The sequence below is a fragment of the Atta cephalotes genome, assembly GCF_000143395.1.
Source record: "Atta cephalotes unplaced genomic scaffold scaffold00006, whole genome shotgun sequence".
NCBI classification, from domain to species: domain Eukaryota; kingdom Metazoa; phylum Arthropoda; class Insecta; order Hymenoptera; family Formicidae; genus Atta; species Atta cephalotes.
In genome coordinates this window covers 3012034-3029180 of record NW_012130070.1, presented here as the reverse complement: position 1 = coordinate 3029180, position 17147 = coordinate 3012034, and the positions used below count along the sequence as shown (strand labels likewise).

General features: G+C 30.0%; 2 protein-coding genes across 2 annotated transcripts; one reads left to right on the top strand and one right to left on the bottom strand.

The window, feature by feature from the left end:
• Window positions 1-5803: 5803 nt before the first annotated feature.
• Window positions 5804-7893, top strand: LOC105626668. Its single transcript, XM_012207962.1, has 2 exons — window positions 5804-5815; window positions 6843-7893. Exons 1-2 carry the CDS (start codon window positions 5804-5806, stop codon window positions 7620-7622), a joined length of 792 nt encoding a protein of 263 aa, XP_012063352.1. The 3' UTR covers window positions 7623-7893.
• A 16-nt stretch (window positions 7894-7909) lies between these two features.
• Window positions 7910-9629, bottom strand: LOC105626667 (proline-rich protein PRCC). Its single transcript, XM_012207961.1, has 3 exons — window positions 9249-9629; window positions 8853-8912; window positions 7910-8785 (listed from the first exon to the last, which is right to left on the bottom strand). The coding sequence occupies exons 1-3, from the start codon at window positions 9627-9629 to the stop codon at window positions 7910-7912; spliced, it is 1317 nt and encodes a 438-aa protein (XP_012063351.1).
• Window positions 9630-17147: the final 7518 nt, after the last annotated feature.

Sequence of the window (17147 nt, the reverse complement as noted above, 5' to 3'; positions counted from 1 at the left end):
TGAGAGCATTCAATGAGCCTCAGCCGCAGATTTCTTCATATTGAAGCAAAAAATTAAAACCTCCCGCAAATGACGAGAATTTGGCTCGTAAACTGACATTTTCAATCGAGAATAACTTTATGATGCAGACACAAATCGACTAATGTTTCTATGGGGTTATGTTGACAGATGCCCAAGTTTATTTTATGACGTCTATGATCTATTTATTTCGATCACCACTTACCGCTAAAGCCATCTATAGAAAAACGGCGGAAGCAAAGTTGTACATCTAATAGGTACAATGCATCGCATGCTCATTTTGCACATGCATTAGCTGTGTTTATTTGTATTTTACAAACATTAAATAAAGTTTTTTAATTGCAATATTGATGTACTTTGCGTTTTATTGTCGGGACCTCTTATATTAGGAGCACAATTTTTTGACTTTGCGATTTGCTCACTTTTTACATTTCTTTAATTTATAAAAAAAATAAAATTTGAATTAAATTTTATACATAATATTATCTTAAAACTTATTAAATTCCCTTCAAAATGACTTATTTTTTAAAATTCTGCCCATAGATTTCTAGCATTTATCTAAAATAAATTCGGTATCTTATAATAGGGGCCTTTCCTCTATTATTTCTGGTAGAGAGCGTTTATATTGGCCGTAATCGTATGCCGTATGCCATTTTGTAAGAATTGACTAATCACAATTGAGTGTTTCCCTCCCATTCGATTGTAAGAAAAGAATATTCGAAAATAATTGGTCAATTTTTACAGATTACGGCATACGGCATATGGTTAAAATCAATATAAATGCTTCTTTACATTAAAAAATAATTTTACAAAAAAAAAGGATTTGATTTCTTATTTTTAAATTGTTTATTTATGGAATGATTACATTATTTGTTTTATGGAAGTATAAAATAAAAAAAACATTTTCTTTATCAGTAGATACTCAGACAACACATGATATGCTAACATTCAATATTCATACTAAATATATTGTGATTATACCGAATAAACTAGAAACGTTAATGCGACGTCTCAGTAAAACATCATTTTTTGTGTATTGTCAAGATGTATTGAATATAATAATTAAACTTCAATTTTGACTAACTAAAAAAAATCTTAACTAAATCGTTATTATATCGACTATATCCAAGATGTCTCTAATTCTTATAGTATATCTCATGTACGTCTGTCACATACAAAACAAACTCACAACATAAAATGCAGAATCAACGCTGCCTGCTTCATTTTCTATAAGCATTGCACTTATAACCCAGAAAAAATCTTCCCATTTTTTCTTGGTTGTCTTTCCCATAATTATAGTTCATTATTATAGAAATTATATTTTGGCGCATTCATATTTATGGCGCTAAAATTCGTAAGTGCTAGAACATGCGGCGATCGTAGCACCATTAGTGAGTAATATCTTTCTTTTGTCACTTTACCACAAGCGTGTGCAGGCGTATGAATCACGAGGTATAATAAATTCAAGATATAAATCCTCTATTTTTTCTCATTTATTCTCTTATATTTGAAAAATATAAAATAAAGCAAAATTAATTTTGTATTTATTTATAATGATATTTTTTTAAGACCTAGGGGCCCTATTTTTTAATAAATGTCGCTTACAGAAATAGCAATTCCGTATACGATCAATCACAATCGAGAAACTGTCATTTTCGAATGCAAAAATTGTATACATATATGTATTCAAAAATAGGGCACCAATTTCACAACTCATGGTTAATTCTTAACTGAGGTTCAACACATTCCTCATCTCTTTCTAATGCTAGAATTGGAAAGAGATGAAAAATAAGTTGAACCTTAAGTTAATCGTGAGTTGTAAAATTAAATCTAAATAAAAAATCTAGAAATATTATAAAATTTATTTATAAAAAGTTCATAATTCTTATCTGTTGATATTTTCTACATCTATAATCTACATCTAAAAGATGTGATTTTTAGGTTAATCTGATCGCAAATACAAATTAGCAAACTTCACACCTTTTCCATTATATATCTATTGTTGCATTATTTTCACTTTAGTAGGATCGATTTCGATAAGTTGTTCTTAATTTTTTAATTTTTTAATATTTTAATAAAATTCATTTTTAGTAATACAATCGACTATTATAGCTGGTGATATTATGAACAGCAAGATATCCAACCTGCAAAGGCAACTGCAGCGCAGTTGATCATTTATTTACGCAGTATTGCGAGTAGAACATTCTGAGCAGATAGCTTCGAGAGAGCTGCGCAGATAATATACATCCCTAACACGTAAACGAATGATACTGCACTGCAATCGCCTTCACAGATAGAATAAGGGTTATTAAACAGAAACACGAAAGACAAAATTAACTAAACTAGATTTCCGCGTTTTCGCGCATTTTGTTTCGCCTGTTTTGATTTCATAAAGTTTGTTCGCAACGCATATTCCAGCATGCTCTAATATGCTCTTGCTACAGCTTTGCTTTTTACTCACTTTGACGAGCGCGTAAATTATTAGAGTGAGTAAATGCTATGATAGGAGCATTTTCTGAGCATATTAGAGCATGCGACACGAACAAACCTCTAATATTACATGGAGCACAGTTTCCGCGGAAAAGCAGAACAATATAATGACAAATACACTTTTGTATTCATTTAAAAAAATTGTATTCACTTAATTCATTGCAATTTTTATCAATATGCTTATCTTTTTAGCTTATGTATTGAATAAATAAACATTTTTATCAATAAATACTGTTAAAAATTAATATTAGGTGTGGGAAAAAGTTCGTGGCGTTTTTCCCATTAGATGGCATTAAAAAAACGCCACGAATTTTTTCCCACACCTAATAATTTCTAATTCCTTTTTTCTAATTCCGCTTTTCCGCTCAAATTGTACTGCATGTAAGACCGAGTTTATATCTTGGAAAAATGGAAAACGAAAAATCAGAACTTGCGAAAAGACAGAAGTAGACAAGCGAAATATATCGTCTACTACTATTGCAAGTTTTGATTGGCTTCCGCTTTTCCGCTTTTCGTTTTTTCATCAAGATGTGAACCCAACCTAATATCAGGAGATCAAAACAGGTGAAACAGAACACACGGAAACGCAGAAATCTAGTAAAGTTTAATTAATTTTGTCTTCCGCGTTTCCGCGTTTCCGCATTTCCGCGCTTCATGTAATGGCACTCTAAACGAACGACATTTACGACAGTAACTGCATAAACGAATGCACCTGTTACATTATCGGTCAAGTTACAACCATGGCTGTGTTCGCTTTTCCGCTCACAATGTTTTGAGCGTCGTTTTAACCTTGTTGTTTATTAAATATTAAACAAGAACAAAATCACTCGTGGTTAACATAATATGTTGCAGGTTACATCTTTATTCCCTCTTTTCTATATCTGCGCAATAGATTATCACTGGACGAGTATACTCTTGTCTTTATCATGCACGTGACTGAATTTTCTCTCAATTTGCCCACTTTCTTGTTGTCAGTGACATCTTAGGTTTGTCACGTCGCATACTTCAAATTAATGCTCAGAGAGCATTTGAATCACAGATAAGAGTTGGAGCAGTTGCATTCATGTGCTCCAATGTTCAGTGACACGGATTTAGGATAAGTGAGCCTAATCTAATCCGTGAGACCATTCGAATGGGTCGGACATGTGCTTCGTTTTGTTTCGGATATTTTGTGTTATCTCGAGTATTTGAAAAACATTTTTATACAAAAAAAAATGTAAATGTACAACGTTTTTAATAAATATAAAAGTTATAAATTAATATGTCTTTTTTAAAAAACGAGCAAATGTAGTTAACTAATAAAATTCGTCTTTTATTACATTCATATAACGCTATAAATTTCAAATGTTTTGACTTACAAAATCTTCATTAATGATAATAAAGAAAACGTATTTATGTAATCTCATCCAATGTCAACGAACATATGATACATAATAAAAATTATCGCTCTCATCTTATTTAGTTATTCCTACGTTAAGATATTACGGATTGACTATTCTATATAAATTAACGTAAATAAAAAATAAATTCTCATCAATATTGAATTAAATATAATAATTTTTAATCAGAAATTGATATTTACTTGTACAGATTGACAGACATTTAATTGTATAATAGGATAATTAAAGAAATCCTCGTTCGAAATGACGTTTTATATGAAATTATTGACTGAGCTAATTCTCGATAACAACCGAAGAACCAGTTAAACACAATTTTGAACTTTACTACAATTATGGACTTTCAAACTTCTGATTTGATACTTATCTCAATCTATAATATCTTAACGCAGGTATAACTAAATAAGATTAGCTTAGAGCGATAATTTTTATTATGTATCATATGTTCGTTGACATTAGATGAGATTACATAAATACATTTTCTTTATTATCACTGATGAAGATCACTTTGTAAGTCGAAACGTTTGAAATTTATAGCGTTATACGAATATAATAAAAGATGAATTTTATTAGTTAACTACATTTGTTCGTTTTTTTAAAAGCCTTGACATTTTAATTGTATTGCATGAACCTACTTTTCTATATGAAAGTTAGATTATATTATATTTTATTGTATTAATATTATTTTATTTTATTTTTTAATTTTTCTAATTTCATTCATTTTATTTAATTATTCTTTTTACTTTATTTTATTTATTTTATTTTATTATTTTATTTTATTTATATTATATTATTATATTATATTTTTATATTTATATCAAAAACACATTTATCAAATGTGTTTTTATACAAAATGAATCTGAAATACTTTTTTCAATAGAATAGTTTTTAATCATTACGCATGCGTGCGTAACATGTCCCAATCGTACCACCTTTTGAAGTGAGGCAAATGGAGCATGCTCTTAATTGATCCATAGAGTATGCTCTAACGCGATGCGAACATTTAGTCGCCATATTGATTCCAGTGACGCAAACATATTGGAACGTGTTGGGCATTGGAGCGTGCTTCGCGAACAAACCTTTTAGGTTGTTCTTACTCATTCTAATGAGGGCATTGGAGTGAGAAAGAGCTATGACAGGAGTATATTAGAGCATGCGACATGAACAAACTTTTTTGTTTCAATGGGTTTCGGAATGCAGTTTGCTCACCGAGCGATTGGTTCTTATGGCTCTTGTACACAGAACGCGGCAACTTGCGGAAGTTGTCGCACTAACCAATAATTCTGTTCTTAAGTTCTAATCATGCAAAACTTCTAAAAATGATGTAATATTATTTCCGCCGCGCGGCAAAAATTGGATCGAGTTCAACTTTTGTCGTACGAAATTATATATTTATAATTCCGAGCAAGCGAGACATTGATTGGCTATCGTGCCAACTTCCATCGCGTGGCAAGCATTGCCACGTTCTGTATGTAGAAGCCATTATTCATAGATCCATAAATAAGAACCAATCGCTTGGTGGGTAGGTTGCATTCTGAAATTCGAAAAAAAAGTGTTGCAATCTTTCTGTGATCGGCTGTACATATAAATGAAATAAAGAACTGTGTAGTGAAATTTCGACAATCAGAGCTGGTAACACTGATCTAGTTTCCGCCAACGATTTAAACTATATTAGAATGTAAGAACCAACCAATTATATTCGAGCATTCGAATGTAACAGGGGAATACTCGACTATAGTTGATTCTGATCTGGTTTAAATCCTCGATGAAAACTAGACTACTGACGCCGTATTGTCTCTCTCTTTACTTCGGACTTTGAAGGGGGCAACAAGAATAAGAATAAAAACGTTATTTAACAAAATAACGTTAGGTCAAAACAGATCAAAACAATCGATGAAATGGACAGTGAGGTAATAGATCTTTCCAAGAATATAGGAGTTTATTTATATATGTCTAGTTTATACTTGATAATCTTGATACTCGCACTAATAAATTTCTCTTAAATTATCTTAATTTCGATAATTTAAAGAATTGTGTACTAAGAATAATATAAATCTACATGATTAATTAAAGCTATATCGTGTATACGTTTACATGCATCATTGAAATTAAGATAATTTAATAGAAAGTTACTGGTTAGTATGCATATTAAATGCTGTAAATGATGTAAACAAAGGCTGTGTTCAGCAGAGAAAGCAGCGTTGCAATTGTTGTAAAGCTGCTTTCTCTATTGAATGCAACCAAGGTCTATATAGAGAATAATATTATTAGCTTAATTATGAATAATTATTGAGAAAGTAATTTTATTATTAATAATTATTGCAGATAAATTATATGTGATTAATATAATCAGAACATTTATGTGTAAGATATAATAGTTAACATTTCATATATATAATATAAACTGTTTGTTTCGTATCTAGATAGACTATAAACAATCTATGGATCATTGAAGTTTATGTTCATTGTCATTGTTATACTGATGATGCACTAAAACTTCTATTTTATATTTCTACTTATCAATATTGAGTCAAATACATTAATCATCATAAAATTTAAATACTTCTTTCATTAATAATATTGTTTTATCCAATTTATAATAATTTACATATTTTATATTTTACTGACAATATATTGGTTATGTTCCAAATTTTATTACTGAAATCATATAGTATACATAACATAAACTGAAGATTTTCAGTGCAGTAAATTTGGAATGTTTATTTATATGTAAAAGAGTCGACAAAAAGTTGAAAAAAATTTAACATAAACCATACGTAAATATTTTTTGTATAGACATAATCTTGAAATATGCAGCACAATCCTGGTAACATCAGTTTTATTATGAATAATTATTAATTATAATTTCATTATTATTAATTAATTATTAAAGATAAAACTTATAAGAAATATTAATTAGTAATTAATTAAAAACAGGTAGCATCATCATCGTGCAATGATTCAGTTTTTATTGCAACTGATGTTGCAACTGATGTTGCAAAATGCCAAGAAGGAAACACATCGACTGAGAAAGTCTCTTTGCTTCGAGATTTGCAAAAAGCCATCTTAGAAACAACAGAAGAGAATACTGCATATACAAAGGAAATGACAACTTTATTAGCTAAATTGAATCTTGATGTCAAGACATTACCTAACGACATAAAAGAAGGTTTGGAAAAAGTATCTTCGATCCTGAAAGCTGAAAAACTGTTCGAATTTGATGAAACGTCATTGCGAGTGGTTAGAGAACGAAAAATCATAGAAGAAAAAAGGCGGGAGCGAGAAGAGAAACAGATGTCCGTACAGTACGATAAATTATTTAGGAATTGTACAAAGTTGCAGACAAAACTTGATCATCTTCAAAATGCGATCGATATTCTCAAGAACTCTACTCATTTTACAGAGGAGGATAAGAATGATGTGTATTGCAATAAGGTTTTCTTGTCTACAAAATTAAAGGAATACCAGCAAACCGTGGAGAAATTGGAAACAGATTTAAGTGATATGCAAGTTGACGAATTTTATTCGAAAAAAATATTGAATAAGTATAAACTATACCTGGAGAAGACAAGCAATTTAGCGGAATTAAATCAATCTCTCGCTCAATATGAGGATTTACCACCAAACTTGCTGCAAGCTAAATTACTGATAGAAGGCAAAAGAAAAGAGTATGAAAAGTTAGAACAGATATTTTTAGAAAAGTCTCAGGAGATTTAATGGCTTTTCAAACTTAAACTATTAATATATTTACTTTTTGTACAAATGTCATTAATTTATCTTACAAATAAAATTTGTAAAGAAGAAAAAGTAGAAAAATCTAGAACAAATATTTTTGGAAAAATCACATTGTCAGTAATAAATTCGAGTTTTAATGACATTTCCAATTCAACTGAATAAACTTTAATATACTTTTACAATACTCTTTGTATGTCATTAATTTAGCTTAAAAATAAAAGATCATTTATATGTGCATATATCTAAAAAAAAACTTGTACAAATTGCTTTTAGAAACCATATTTTGATTTTGTTTGTTTCCGTGCCATCCTATTCTGAGACCACTGATTTTTTAGTTCTAGTTCCATGGCTTTAGCTTGATGTGCTAAATAAGTTATTTGATGTTTCTTCTTGGATTGAGAGTTTACTCCACCGCTCTGCATAGATACTGGCCTGTGTACAGATTCTTCTGTTAATGCTTTTACCAACCATTCTCTTTCATCTGGTTTTATGTCTTCTCCATTTATTTCGATTATATCCGCTTCGTCGATTTCCTTGCGTTTTATACCCCGTCTTCCACAAAGATATTCAATTGCTTTTTCATCAAAGGCAACATTGCCTTCCAAATCAACGTTATATTCTTGTTCAGGGACAGGCAATTTTGGACCAACCTCTGCTTTATTCTTCAATAAAATCTCTTCTTTCGGTAGATTTATAACATTACTTGTTAACGTTTTACTTGATTGGCCATTCATCGAAATATCAGGATTAATAGAGGAAGAATTGGGTGTTTTATGATCTTCCACATGTTTCATAAGTAAGATTTCAGTATTTGATTTATGTACAAGATCATCCAAAGGCAATGTTGAATCTAATTCTGTTGGATTATTGCCTGTGGAATTGTCTGGCAGATCTTCACTTGTGGCCAGCCCAAAAAAGTCTATCGTTGCATTTTCTTCATCAGAGCTTGATTCATTATGTGATTTATCTGGAGTTGGCTTTTTCACTTTAAAATCGTTTTGATTTGTACTAGATTTCCTCAATGCGTTTGATTGCAATACATTTGCTTTTACCGCTGCATTCTTAACAGCCTGAGGTATTAGAGTCTTATTGTTTGCTCTCTCTTCTTTTGGTGCTGTTAAGAGGGAGAAGAGTCCACAACCCTTCTACAATGATCAATAATTCATGAGTTATACTCTATGTATTTACTTTGAAAAAATTTTCTAAACTTACTTGTGATGATTGTATGATTCTGGCTGGTTTCTTTTCACTCTCCTCTTCAAGATCCTTAAACTGATACAGTATGGAAATAATACAAACGTTCGATAAAATTAAGTACTTAAATATATATATATATATACAGAGTGTTGATCCAAAATCCTGCATTCAAAGTACAAGATATGATACTTTATGCTAAAACAAATAACTTTTTTCTTTAACAAAATTGCACTCGATAAATAATTTTTGTGCTTATTTGTTAACTTCAACTTGTTTTCCTGCAAAAACTACTTATCGAATACAATTTTACTAAAGGAAAAAGTTGTTTGTTTTAATATAAAGTATTATGTCCTGTACTCTGAATGCAAGAATTTCGGATCACCCTGTATATATATATATATATATACATACCTCCAATAAGGAAGGCACCGATATTCGCACTATCTGCTTTTTTGCTGGTTTCGAGATTTGATTTTCTGTTTCTTTTTTTAACAGAATATCATCTTCGACCTCCTCAACATTTCCCATAAAAATGGAATCTCTGGGCTTTGGTAAAGTATCGAGAAATTGTTGTAAGTTATGCTCCGCTTCATCATTCTCTTCTTCAATGTTTGTATTATGTGAAACTATGTGAACTACTTTCGGAGCAGGTAAGGATAATTTCGAACTTATTTGTATGGTTACTACTTCGGTTGTATCGTTATTCGTATCATTCACAGTATTTGATTCTGCAGCCTCGTTCTCTTCGTTTTCTGAGCTCTCGTCACTGCTGTCGTATGCTACAAGACTCATTTTCGATTAGAAATATGTTTCACACTCGTACTTGTGTACATTCGAACGCAACATAACCATTGTTGACATGAGTATCCAGAAGCAGGACTACCAAGTGCTTAATAAACTCTTATACTTGTTTGGTCTATATTTTTAGATCTAATGGAATATGCCAATCAGATGCAAGAACTCACTAATCACTCAGTGAGCAATCGTGCTTCTAGATGCACCTATTGCCTAGTTTCAATCGAAGATTTAAATCGAATCAGAATGTAAGAGCCAACCAATTACAGTCAAGTGTTCCTCTATTACAGTAGAACGAGGGGAATTTTCGATTATAGTTGATTGGTTCTTACAGTCTGATCCGATTTAAACTCTCGGTGGAAACTAGGCCATTGATTCATTTGGAATCAAGATCCATGGAATTAGTGGAAATATATTTCCACCTAAAATCTAGGGGTGTGTTCCGTTTTACGCGTGATGCGCATGATGTATGTCATTTTATCTTTCTTTAATATTCGATGAACAAGAAGGATAAAACGATATATCATGCGTATGATGCATGAAACGGAACGCATCTTATGGCTTTTGCTCACCAGCGCGATGCGCGACATCTAGGTTGGCATCATTCGAGTGCATTTATCATTTTATCCTTGTTATTCACCAAATGTTAAACGAGAATAAATAATACATAAGTGCACTCGGATAAATTTCCGAACATAGTCCAATAAGTATATAATTTTCGCAACATTACAACAAAAATTGGGCAAAGTTGAATATTTCTCATACGCGACAAGCGAATGAGTCGAGTTGCGCATGGCTACACAAAAAAGCAGAATTAATTGAAAAATGTGATCTTGGTATCAATCATGAAACTTTATCCCTAGGATAGAAAGCGAAAAGTGAAAAATTTCTCCATTAATTTTAATAATAAAAAAGTTCATTTTTCACTTTTTATCCTAGGGATAAAGTTTCATGATACTCTATGCTATAATCTTGATATATGTAACAAAACATCTTACAATTTCTATTGGAAAAATTATATATATGCTTATTGGATTGTGTTCGAAAATTTATCCGAGTGTATTATTTATCTTCGTTTAACATTCGGTGAACAACAAGAATAAAATGATACATAGATACATTTGAGTGAAGACAACCTGGATGTCGCGTGTCACGTATCGCGTGTGGCGCATCGCGCTGGTGTGCAAGAGCCATTAGAGGACAATGCGATGCTACAAACACTTTGAAGCGTTTTTTAATTGGTTTGTAAAATTCTTTCTTCTAATTGGTCCATCAAATGCTTCAAAGCTAGACTTTTGTAGCGAAATTTTGACCAAGCCCTAGATTTATTAGAGCACTTGAAATGTAGATATTCGTGTTCACTTGTTGTTTTCTCCACAAATAAAAATACACATATACAAAAATACACAAATACAAATAAAAATAGATGTTAAATCTGAAATGTACGGAATATGCGGCTCGTCTGTTATTTCCTAATCCAATCCAGACTAATCCAACAATCTCCAAATTTTCTGTTTAGCAATTCAATAATAATTTGTGCAAAATGAACAGGACATCTATCTTGCTGGTATCACATTGATTGTCGTACGTTCAGTGGAAGATCTTATAATAGTGGCAATATTTCTATTAAAATCTACATACTTGCAACTACTTAATTCCATCGATAAAATGAGAATCACTTATTTTATCATTAAGAATTTCGGCTCAGACATTTATAGATCTACCTGTCCACTTCTCTCAGCCAGTGTGGGTCTTCTATTGATCAATAGTGCATGTTGCGAAGATTTACTTGTTCTTCGTAAATGTAACTTTGTCAGTAAATAAAATTTTAGTGACAAACATATCATCTTCTTGTAGTTTTCGTAATGCCCATTCACAGAATTGTACACAATTTTGAAAATCATTGTCACTCTTGATGAAGTGAGATATGAAAGAGATGAAATTTGTTGGAATGGAATATTCGCAGAACACTTCGACTAATATCACTTTCACATTCAAGCTGTCTTGTACCAATGTAGATTTAGTGCTATAGCATAAAATGTTCATTGAAAATTTCATCAGTTGCTTTCTTGATTCATTCACGTTTTTTATTATCTGTTTTTTATTATCGTTTTTATTATCTGTATTTCTTGTTTCTTGAAAAGTTTTTATGTTTGAAAAAACAGAGAGTGAGGGATGGACATGATTGGGAAATCTTTTAATATACAAATGTAGTGCTTCTCTCATAATTTGGCGACATTCACTATAAAAATCACTATGAAAATCATATCGACTTTTTTCGCTTTCGTATAACGCATTTCGCAAGACTCGCATTTCGATCGATAAATGCAAATAATAAGTATGGATAATGTTATGTGCGATTTAATGTTTATTTACATACTGTGATGCACTTGAACGATGAGCGGTACACATTTTAGCCGCTCAGGGTCATTTTAAACACTTGTTGTAACGGTAAGTACGCAAATAAGTAAATTAGTGAAATATTCGAGAAATACCTTCAAACCATTTATTTTCAATTTACAGCTGACCTTGTTTAAATAAAAAAATAAACCTTTAATGTTCATTTATACATCGTGATACACTTGAACGATTAGCGATACACCAACAAGCAGAGAAGACACGAAATTATTCGAAGAGTGTCTTAAAATAATTAATTAATTTTTTATTACATTCAATTATTTTCCATTATTGACTTTGAATGATCTTCAATTATAGATCACTGTATTCGTCTTAAAATGCTCTATCAGAATGTAAATAAAAAAACATATTGGCTGTCCAGTTATGGCAATTCAAATTTTATCTGGGTCAAAATAATCGAGACCGATGATATAGGCATCCAGTGGGAGAGGTTGCGTATATATATATATATAAAATTTAAAAGGGGACTTACTGCTATTCAATGGGTTGTGACTTTTGGAGATGATCATCGGAGATGACTGTAGGGGTTGAATGTCCCGTGGATGATTCAGAGAGGGAAGGAGGGGCAAGCGATTTGGATGCACTGGTTTCGATTGAGTGACTCGACCATACCGCGATTAAGATCAGGGTTGAGAGATCTGATCGCGGATCACAACTAAAGTCGGTTGAAAGAACTAGTAACAGACCGACAGTTTCGTGATTGAAATTTGACTGGTAGCGGATCGGCAGAGTTTTGTAGCTGAGTTTTGACTAACTTCGCGTTCGCAAAAGGCTTCTTTTTACATTCGTGAGTTAATAGTGCTGTGTACAGGCCTCGCATATTTAATGATCTAATTTAGGATTAGGGAGTATCGATTGTGAATTGGATACTGGAATAAGTGACATGAATCGACATTAGTCATTTTTGTCATCTATCTATCTTTTGTCACTATTTGCCGGATGTTCATGTTAGAGCCATATGTGTCATTTATTATAGACAACCGCTGTTTCAGTTTGTAAATTCCTAATCAATTTACTTCTTTTGTTCCTCGGGATAAAGTTCTTCTATTCGACACTTGGTTTAAATATTTAATTCAACAATTTTGTCCCGAGTGGATTATTAGTTTACAAAGGTGAATGTTATTCGGCTCATTACTATTACAATTTCTTATGGTAGAAACAGATTTATAGGTAAACTATTTGTTAAACTATTTGTTAATTTACTTGTTAAGAACTTTTATGACGACGAAAATTCCCATCGAAGAAAAGAACTGTGGAATTTGGACGTAACAGGCTAAATTAGCTAAAAGACGACTTATAAACGCCATAATATCGACTAAAAGTTAATCTAGCTATAACCTACAAATATTATAGAATTGTCGACTTATATATATGTCGACTTATAGTCGCCATAAAGTCGACTTTGAATTGAATACAATTTCTTTGAATTGAATATTATATTCGGGACATTTGTCGATTTTTAGTCAAAATTGACATTTAATCTTCAAAGTTGACTTTCAACTTCTTCTGTCGATTAACAGTGCCGACTAATAGTTGACTTCGTGCTGTATGGGAATCATGAAAATTTGTCTAGGTCCGTCTTTAATGCGTCTGTAATATGCGATAAACTGAATGTAAGAAGTAAACTGAATGTAAGAAATAAAAGAAAAAAATTGATCAATCAGTCGAATGTGAGAAAATTAATTATTTGTGATTGGTTAATTCCTTATTCTTTTTTCACGTACACCAAGCTTATTCCGCATATTATAGATGAGGCATAATAATATCTCGTCTGGATACTTGTATGTACAGAGTGTCCCGTAATTTTTTGCCAAACACTTTTATGTAGATAGAGCGGACTAAACTGAGTCGAAAAATTCTGTACTATTTTATAATTTTCGCAATTACTTAATGAGATATTAGTTACTAAATATTGCTAAATATTGATTTCCAAAAATTTTTTATTTAAATACTATCAACTTTACAGAAAAATAGCAAGAGACAAAAATTGTTTATTTTATTCTCATAGAGCTCTGAGAATTTTTTTTAGAATTTTTTATTAATGTTTTAACGCATTTTCTAATTGACAACTATTTTTACCAATATGAGAAAATACGGTATTAAAAAATTCTGAAAAAATTCTGAAAAAAATTTCAGAGCTCTATGAGAAGAAAATAAATAATTTTTTGTTTCTTATTGTTTTTCTGTAAAGTTGATAATATTTGAGTAAAAAATTATTGAAGATCAATATTCGGTAATTTTTAGTAATATCTTGTTTTAATTTTTTAAATTAATTTTTTAATTAATATCTCGTTAATCATTGTGAAAATTGTAAAACGATAAAGGATTTTTCGATTCAGTTTAGTCCGTTCTATCTGCACAAAAGCGCTTGACAAAAAATTACGTGACATCTTCCAATTAGTATAGTCAATAATACAGTGCTCTAAGTAATCGATAACTGGATAGTTAGATGAGACATGGATAGTTAGATTAGACATCTACAAAGATCATGAATTTGAGAGCGTAGTTGATGTGTATTTTACAAGTGTAGAGACTAGATGACAGCACAATTAGTATTTACAATAGCGCAATAAATGAACTAAAGATCTGTAATTTTCTTTGTTTTTTCGACTTTCAATAATAGTTGTTAAGGCTACCGCAGACAAAATTTTTGTAATCATAAGACATAACTTAAATTGATAAGCCAATTAGGATAGATATCTACGTAATCTAACGGAAATAGAAATAGCAGCTGCAACTGATTGAAATGTCTTACGGAGTAAGTTTACTGCTTTATGTCTTACTGATATGAAATTGCTATGAAATTTTGAATGCGGTAGCTCTTACATTGATGCATGCAACAGACTTATAAAATATAATTAATTATGTTAATCTTGACAGCAATATGAATTAGATTCTAGTGTAATTTCTTGTTGTAATTTAATGGATCTTTCATAACTGATCTGCACAATCATTTGGATCTAAATCCACGAATCCGCCCCACAAGTCAGTACTGAATATTTTTATAATAAATATTTATAAATATTTATATATATTTATTTTTTGAAATATTATATAAATATTTTATACATATTTTATATGTATTAGTTACACTATTGATAATAATATATATATTTTATTCGAATTATTAAAATACGGAGAGTATATTATATAATATTATTTATGATAAATATATTTATAATAAATATTTTTAGTATAGAGAAGAGTGGCCTAAATCGGACAGTTCCAAATAGGAATTTTTTTAATTTAAATGAATACAATTAAAAGTAGATTTGCATACTATTTATAATGTAAAGTCCTTATAAGACCGAACATATGAGAGCAATTTGACAGTTCTCTGTTATAACATTCATAGAATAGATGCATATGTGTTTTTAGCCGTTGTGCGAAAATTTTTTAAAAAAGACAGAATCCTTGTATTTTAAATTATTATTTAAAAGATATTAAAAATTTGAAAGGTAATTGATTTAAGATAATTAAAAAAATGTAGAATTCAAAAATATTTTGTAATCATTTTCGCAGTTTATTGTAAAATTTCCAAAATTTGAAAGAATCCGTGTCTAAATCGGACAGTACAATAGATAACTTATAGGCTTGATTGTAATATTGGTGATCGGCCGATCAGATCCGGTCCAAGGAATTAAATCAGTAAAATATCATGACTCATCAGGCTCAGATTAATTGAGTTTTATTGATTTCAATTTTAATAAAATATAAACTGTCAGTAATTTTTTTTTGAATAAAATTTTTATCTTTGTCTTAAATTGCTCGTTTTTACTCAATACTACATTAAAATATTTAAAAATTCTATTTAAAAGAATCAATGATTCCAAATCGGACCGGAAAAAGCGTTTTTACATTTTCCATTATACCTAGTTCAATACAGGTGAGATATGTTTAAATGGTCTGAAGCAAAAATGAAGAGAATTAAATGATCTTTCCAATTAAATGGCATCTTTGGTTTTTTTACGATCGGACTTTTTATTTACTTTATAGAGAGCAAAAATTGTAAATGGGTCCGATTTACTTCACTCTCCCCTATATTTTGTAATTATTTTTCTTTTCTAAAATGTTTTTCGGGAATATCATTTGTTTCATAGAGTGCAAACTAACATTCGGTTTTTTGTATACAATGAATATTTAATTTGCAACTGTTACAAGTTTTCTTCGCTACAAAGCTCTTCGAAAAGAAGCAAGCTATTTTGGTTTCATTTATGAAAGAAACATATTTTAATTATACGTGTTCCATTTTTTTGACAATATCTATTGATCGTCATATATATCTATAGCTATATCTATTAATATTTAGTATTCGTGAATCATTGAAGTAGCAATTTCTATACGATTGCAGAAATCAAGCAGCGTTGGATGCAAAAAGGGATGTTTAATGAAAATAATTTCCGAATTTAAGCGGAAACATATGATGTTAATCAATAATAATTATTTTAGCAATAAAACTGGATTAATTAATTTTTTGCCAGGATCATAATGTTTATAAAATTTTCATATCATCAATAATATTTACGATTGCATAATATTTATGATGCATCTTTATAATCTGTGTAATCTGAGATCACAAAAATTTACAGAATATTTTAATAAAATAAATTTTATAAATATTTTGTATAAATATTTTATAAATATTAATAATACTGTCAGAACAAGTACGACATATATAAGTATACGTATATATATTATATGTATATGCATATAATTTTAAATATAAGAAATGGTTCTATAAATAATTGATAAAAAATGGATAATTAAAATCTAATTTATAAAAAAATAAAGTTATGAAGAACTCATAAACTTAATATAGATGGAACAAGGGAGCGGAAATTAAAGCTCATTTTCTATTTAAATACAAAAAAATGAATTAAATAAAGGTAATTACATCTCTCTCTATACTTTTATAAAATCATTTCCTGTCAAAGTTTTAAAAAATTGCAGAGCGATGCAATACAATTATAAAAGAAATATCGTTTAAAAAGAATTATATCTATACTGAAACTTTTGAAAAGTATAGATTAATATATAAATATAATATCAAATACTTACTAATTTTGATAACAGAAATATAATATGTAAAATTAAATT